Source organism: Papaver somniferum, chromosome 3, assembly GCF_003573695.1.
Source record: "Papaver somniferum cultivar HN1 chromosome 3, ASM357369v1, whole genome shotgun sequence".
Lineage (NCBI taxonomy): Eukaryota > Viridiplantae > Streptophyta > Magnoliopsida > Ranunculales > Papaveraceae > Papaver > Papaver somniferum.
Window position 1 is genome coordinate 148315365 of NC_039360.1, and position 6709 is coordinate 148322073.

The 6709-nt window shown below is 39.5% G+C and overlaps 1 protein-coding gene across 2 annotated transcripts; it reads left to right on the forward strand.

Annotated features, from left to right (window-relative positions):
• Window positions 1-385: 385 nt before the first annotated feature.
• LOC113357654 (peptidyl-prolyl cis-trans isomerase Pin1-like) lies at window positions 386-3373 on the forward strand. Of its 2 annotated transcripts, none has more exons than XM_026601096.1 (2): window positions 386-774; window positions 2901-3373. In XM_026601096.1, the coding sequence occupies exons 1-2, from the start codon at window positions 609-611 to the stop codon at window positions 3023-3025; spliced, it is 291 nt and encodes a 96-aa protein (XP_026456881.1). In that variant the 5' UTR covers window positions 386-608; the 3' UTR covers window positions 3026-3373. The 2 variants fall into 2 exon arrangements, with proteins under 2 accessions (XP_026456881.1, XP_026456880.1); XM_026601095.1 differs by having other exon boundaries at window positions 396-846.
• Window positions 3374-6709: the final 3336 nt, after the last annotated feature.

A 6709-nucleotide genomic window follows, 5' to 3' on the forward strand; every position in this document is an offset into this window, starting at 1 on the left:
TTGTTAATGTTTTAAATTAAACTATATATATAGAGGTGGTGGTGGTTGGTGGTGATGGTAATCGGAGGTGGTGGTAATCGGTGGTTGGTGGTGGTGGGAGGAGGTGGTGGTGGTAATCGGTGGTTGGTGGTGGTGGTAATTGGAGGTTGTTGGTGGTGGTAATCGGAGGTTGTTGTTGGTGGTGGTATCGGCGATGGTGGGCGGTGGTGGTGGGAGGAGGTGATGGTTATATATATAGGTGGTTTTAAATTAAATTAGGTTAAGGGTAGATTAGTCATTTCAACATTAGGACACCACATATAACTATAGGGAATGTGGCCTAATAAAACCATGGTCCCCTCAAAAAAAAAAAAAAAAATAATCCCTAAAAAAAAATCATTCTTAAATAAACACCTCACAAAATTTCCCAATCTTCTCGACGAGGAAAGCAGCTCCCACTTCTCCACTGCGCAACTTTATAGCGAGATTTTAGCAGATTTATTGTGCGATAAAAAAAAGTTTCAACGAAGATTGAGAAAATCGATACTAAAAGGAAGAAAAGTTCTTCGATCTCAACAGATCGAAGAGAGAAAGATAAACAACAGCATCGCCACAAGAAGAGATCCAAAATGTCTTCAGGAGATAAAGTTAGGGCATCCCATATATTGATTAAACATCATGGTTCCAGAAGAGCAGCTTCTTGGAGAGATGAAGATGGTACCAAATTTATTAAAAATACTACTAAAGAAAGTGCTATTACCCAACTCAAGGCCCTAAAAGAAGATATCATTTCTGGTAAATCTAAGTTTGAAGATGTTGCTATGGAGCAATCTGATTGTAGCTCCGCTAAACGTGGCGGCGATCTTGGTATGTCTTTTCTTATCTTCGAATCAGGGTTTCTGATGTTAGTAGTTAACTGAATGGATTTGGAGTATATTTTTCGAGTTCTGAGACATTCTAGATTTGTTCCTTAAACTTCAATTTTTTTTTTGTCTCCGTTTTAGGGTTTCTGATATAAATTTGTTCCGAAACTTATTGTGGACTTAAGGCTGTATCACTTTAGCTAGGGTATGTGACTAATTTACACAGGCTAATTTTCAGACCTTAGGTTATATCCCTATGCCAGCAGTCACATGCTTGTCTCAAAGATTGAGCAACTCGGAATTACTGATTGCTACTCTGGACAATCGTAGTATGCAACGAACCCCGGCTTCTGTAAGGGATGCATTTATTAGACAAAAGGTATTTGCGGGCTTTGCTCGCTGCTCCGAGGGCATTTGTTGATAAGATCACCTGGCCACTTAAAACTCTTCAGTAAATATAGGTTTTTAACACTTAATGTTAGTTCTTAATGCTTGTTACTGGGGAGTCGTGTTTGTCTTTTAGTTTAAAGAATGGCGGTTGTGTATGTATAAGTTTAATTGCTGATATTTATTCATCTTAAAGCTGAGTGGATGTTAAAAAAGCAATTGACCTTAGTGTCACTTTCTCTGTTACTGCTGGTATAACCTTAGAGCATCTCCAATGCTAGAGGTCAAGGTCATCCTATGTGGATGTCTTATTTATACCTTTTGGTTGTGGGTCATTTACTATAGGACAAAAAATAATAAAGAGAAATGCTCTCTACCTAAAATCCATCTCCAATCCCCAAGGTCCTATCTTACACTTTTTGTCTAAATCTAAACTCAAAAGATGATGTGGACTTATGACCCAATGTCACGAAGAAAGTCTTATTTAGACTTTCTCCTTTACCCCAACTTTAGCCATGTCATCTTACCTATGACCCTCACCTTTGCATTGGAGATGAAACTTTGGTGAAAAAAGTATTAAATCCTATGTGTCATACTAATTTAAGACCTCTACCCCTTGCATTGGAGATGCTCTTACTTCAGCTCGCGTCTACCATCTTACTGTAATATAAAATGGGATTTTATATTTCGCATTAAATAAAGTTAGAATCCGGCGTTTGAAGCTATTGTGTCTGTGTTGTCGTGTTTATGTGCTCTTTTCTAGGACATTGTATTTGTATCTTATACAACTTATGTAAAAGCTGTAGAAAACGACCCAGCTTTATGTTGTTTGGGGCAGGGTGGTGAAGTCCAAAGTATATAGCCATATAGGATGAATCCGAGCCGTGGACACCAAACAATACAGAACAACTCCTTGTATGTTGAGAACCTTATATGTGTTGTTTACAGAACAACTCCTTGTGTAGTTTATAGAACAACTCCTTGGTCCCTCTAATCCCTAACCCTAGTTTAGCTAAACAAATAGACTAATACATGCCAGCGGCCAGCCTACGAACAGCTTCAACTATCGGGGCTTCTCTTCCGAAAGAGCTTTCAGTCGCTATGACAGCCTAAGTAATAAACCTTCCCACTTTGTCCTTGAACATTTGGTTCCAACTTATGCAACCATTAACCATTTCGTTGGGCAATGATGTCTACCTTGTTACCATATGGTATGATCTAGAGAACAAGTCATCTTAGATGTACAGAGATGCTATCTCTCATGTATTGTGAAAGTACAAAGCAGATTAGTTGCATTGGTACTTGAAGTTGAATTGCACTATATGATTGCATATCTTGTACTCATATTTTCAGTTGTCACTATGAATCTGTGATACTTGTGCTTGAAATACGTGGAACGCTATTTTGAGTATTCTGTGTGAAATTACACCGCGTTGTGTGTCGTCTTGTGAACTTGCTTGCAGATATTGAAAACTCATTGCGGTATCTAATCATGTTGCATTTGTAATTAAAATCTGATGCCTGTGTGAAATGTGTGAATTCAAGCATGGATGAATTGTACTCTCTAAGCTGGAACATACATTCTTACTTGTGCACTTTGATTGTTTTAGAAGTTCATAACTGCCCTTGTCTATATATCTCTAAATATCTGCTGACTGTGGATTGTTGCAGGCCCTTTTGGCCGAGGACAGATGCAGAAGCCTTTTGAAGAGGCAACTTTTGCTCTGAAGGTTGGTGAAATTAGCGATATTGTGGATACTGATAGTGGTGTCCATATCATAAAGAGAACTGGCTGATGATTTGTGAGCTGAGAACCAACAAGGCCTCAAGTTATAGACAAGGATTTGTTTTGTTAAGGAGCGTACCACTTGAATTATCCTCTCTGGATGTTGACGGATGTAATGATTAATGTTTCAGTACTGTTTCTTATATACCTCGTTTACATTCCAAGGCATCAGTTGTATCTACTTCTGGAGTCTTCTCATGGCTGTGTGTTTTGGATATTTTTTTTTTAACTTCTGAAGTCTTCTCGATGGCTGTGTGTTTTGGATTTTTCTTAAATAATTTTCTTTCAAACCACTGGGGATTGTAAAAGGTTATCTAAATTGAAAGCAGAAGGGAACTTGAAGTTTTGGTTGCTACCATTGATGTCTTCAGTCACTTCACTGGAGTTTTTGTACTGCAATGCATATCTAATGAACCTAGTTTTGTGGTTTAGTAAATATCTTAGCCGTTAAATTCAGCCTTGTTCAAGTTGCCACAACTTGGTAAGCGATAGGGTGTGAACATGCTGAGGCTTAGAAGAAAAATAAATGTTGGTACAGATATAAGAAGCTACGAACTGGCCCTTTAAAAATCTGGTTTTTCTTGTGGAAAGTTGTTGAAGAAGAAGGCACTCCAGCCTTTGTTTTTCTTCAAGTTCGAGGATCAACACAGCAACACACCTAAGGCACCTGAATTCAAGGAACAGAGACCTTACACTAAAAATAGAGATTCTAGTCTGGAATGTCCACGGTTGTGGAAACCCTTTCACCCAAAATCACCTAAATTTCTTAATAAATCAAGAGAGACCAGAAATCCTATTCATGTCTGAAACCAAATTCCCAAGATCATTACTTACATCTATTGTTTCCTACTAACCTAATTACCACATAGTAGATCGGCCGCAGGACTTGCAGGAGGACTAGTGGTCGCTTGGTTAGATGGTCTCTTTTTTGGTAGCTTTTATGAAAATCCTTATCCAGCCAACAAAAGCATAGCATGGGATTTCGTTGCATAAATAAGAGCTCAAGTTAATACTAGAGATATACGTTGGATAGTCATTGGAGATTTTAACATGATTTTTGAGCAACCAGAAAAACTAGGGGATGCCATTTAGGAAAACTGATAGTGAATAGTATCATAGAATTCGGAAGAAAGCTGGACTATATGACTTAGGATACACATGATATGATTTACATGGAACAACCACAGGAAAGGCCATACGAATATTCAAGAAAGACTTGATAGAGCGGTTCTTAATGCTGAATGAAACTTGCGATTTCCAAATGTAACTTTATCTCATCTAGGAGCTATAGGTTCAGACCATTGCCATATTCTCCTTACTTTTGTTGATGGTGGATTTTCAGCAAGGGCTAAAATCGTAAAATCATGATACTGCATGTTTCTGACCCGGCTTCAGGAACGCATGTGACGATTCATGCTTCTACGATCCGTGGAACCGTTTTCACGATCTCTGATCGAGTACCTCTCAGAGCCACGATGAATATGATTCTCGAAAGGCCTCCCACTTGTTGAGCGTTCAATGCTGCGCATTTTATCGTGTCCTCTATGTAGAAGAACGATTAGGCAGTCCTCCTACATAATTGTTTGTTGAGAGGACTTAACGCCTTCAGGACGTCAGCGACACTCGCTGTTCCCTGAACACATAGAAGAATGATTGGACGGTCCTCCTACATAATTTTTTGTTGAGAGGGATTAACGCCTTCAGGACGTCGGCGACACTCGATGTTCCCTGCCTATGTAGAGAGACCGTGTATGGATTTAAGCGGCTCTCCTACATAATTGTTTGTTGAGGGGGCTAAACGCCTTCAGGACATCAATAACGCTGCACGTTGTTCTCTGACTATGCACCTTTCATAACGAGTATGATGCTTCAACTATCTCATATCTCGATTCTACAATAGATTAATTCTACCGTGACATTCACCGACTGAATTCCTAGAAAATAATCTATTTTATCTTATTACTCCATTCTATGGCTATCCCTGGCTGATTCCATGAATTAGTAATAGATAACCAATTAATCTCATTACTCCGTTCCCTGAATTCCCCGGCTGGATTTCATGGATTAGTAATAGATGCTCAACTCATTTTATTACTCCGTTTCATAAATCATTCCCATCTGAATTTCATGAATTTGTAATAAATACTCCACAATTGGGCGTCCGACTGTCATCGAGTAAGTCCTGAGAGAATGGTGCAAGTGTACTTGACAAATAATGCACAAATGAGCACCCAAACACACGAACGAACGATCAAAGTATGGACGAACGAGCGACTCATATAAATAAAATAATAATAAAATAAGCTAGAGGCGTGGGACCGGGCCCACCGGCCGGCCGGCTGGCCGGTCATGCCGTGGACGGTCCCCCTCCATTATTTTATTTTCACTAATATTTTATTTCTTCCCTCATTTCACAAGGATTCCCTCATCTCACAGAGATTCCCTCATTTGAGCAAACTCCCTCATTTGACAGAAACTCTTAATTTTCCATACTTTTATCAAACAAAATAGGGAAAGGTGTCACGGGACAGGGTCACCTAGACGGCCGGCCATGCCCTAGCTGTGGCCGGTCCTGCACCTCACAATTCCTTATTTCCTCATATTATTATTTCCATCATCTCATGGAACTCCATCGTTTGACCGAAACCCCTAGTTTTTCAGTATTTTCTCAAATATTGCTCAAACCATGGAAAAGCCAAAAATTCAAACGGTCACTCGACCGAATAGGCTTCCCACGTCAAAAAATTAAAATATCATTATTTTAATATTCTCAAATTATCTGTCGCATGAGCAAAGTTCTCCTTGCTCATTCGAGCAAAATTGAGAGTTTCAGTCAAGATCAAACTCTCCTGAAAATCCAAAATATTGCTCGAACGATCGTCAGAAAATACCAAAACTCTCAGGACTGAGACACGGACACCGTGGTGACACGGGCACGCTGCCTTGACCGACCAAGGCCGGCCCTAAGGCTTGCAAGGAGCCGGTCCTACACATATTCACAATTTTAACCTAATTTGCTAGAAATCGCTCATATCGTCCCCAAACTCTCTCCAACCAACTTGGAACTCGCTTAAAGGACTGACAGCTGGTCCCACGACTATCAAGGGCCGGTTCCATGCCCCCTTGTTCGGTTCCTCATCTCTCCATGAATTAGGTTTTATTACCTAACGCTCGCACAACACTATTCTAAAAAATTATCAACACCAATATTTGATCATTCTTTCACTAGCAGGTCAACAAAGGACCCGGGAGCACGATCACTCGAGCACTTGGGAACCACATGGTCGTCCATCATCCCATGTGGTCAGTCCCTCCTTCACTCAATGACCTATTTTCAGTAATTCATCAATTGACGAACAATTGATCAAAATTGGGGTTTCGAACAAACGCTCCACAAATTCTGAGCAAGTTCAAACACTAATAATTTTATGTTGATCAATCAATCGAAATCCAGATTAATTATATAATATTCGGTCCAACTACCAATATTTTAAATTAATATTTTATTTGGTCATGCTACCAACAATTCACTGAACGAGCAATATTTGCTCAATTGCTCGAATGTTGATCCAACTATCAATATTCAATAATTCACCGAGCAATACTTTCTCAATTGCTCGAATATTGATCCAACCATCAATATTCAGTAATTCATCGAATGAGCAATACTTGCTCGGACACTCGATTCATACAC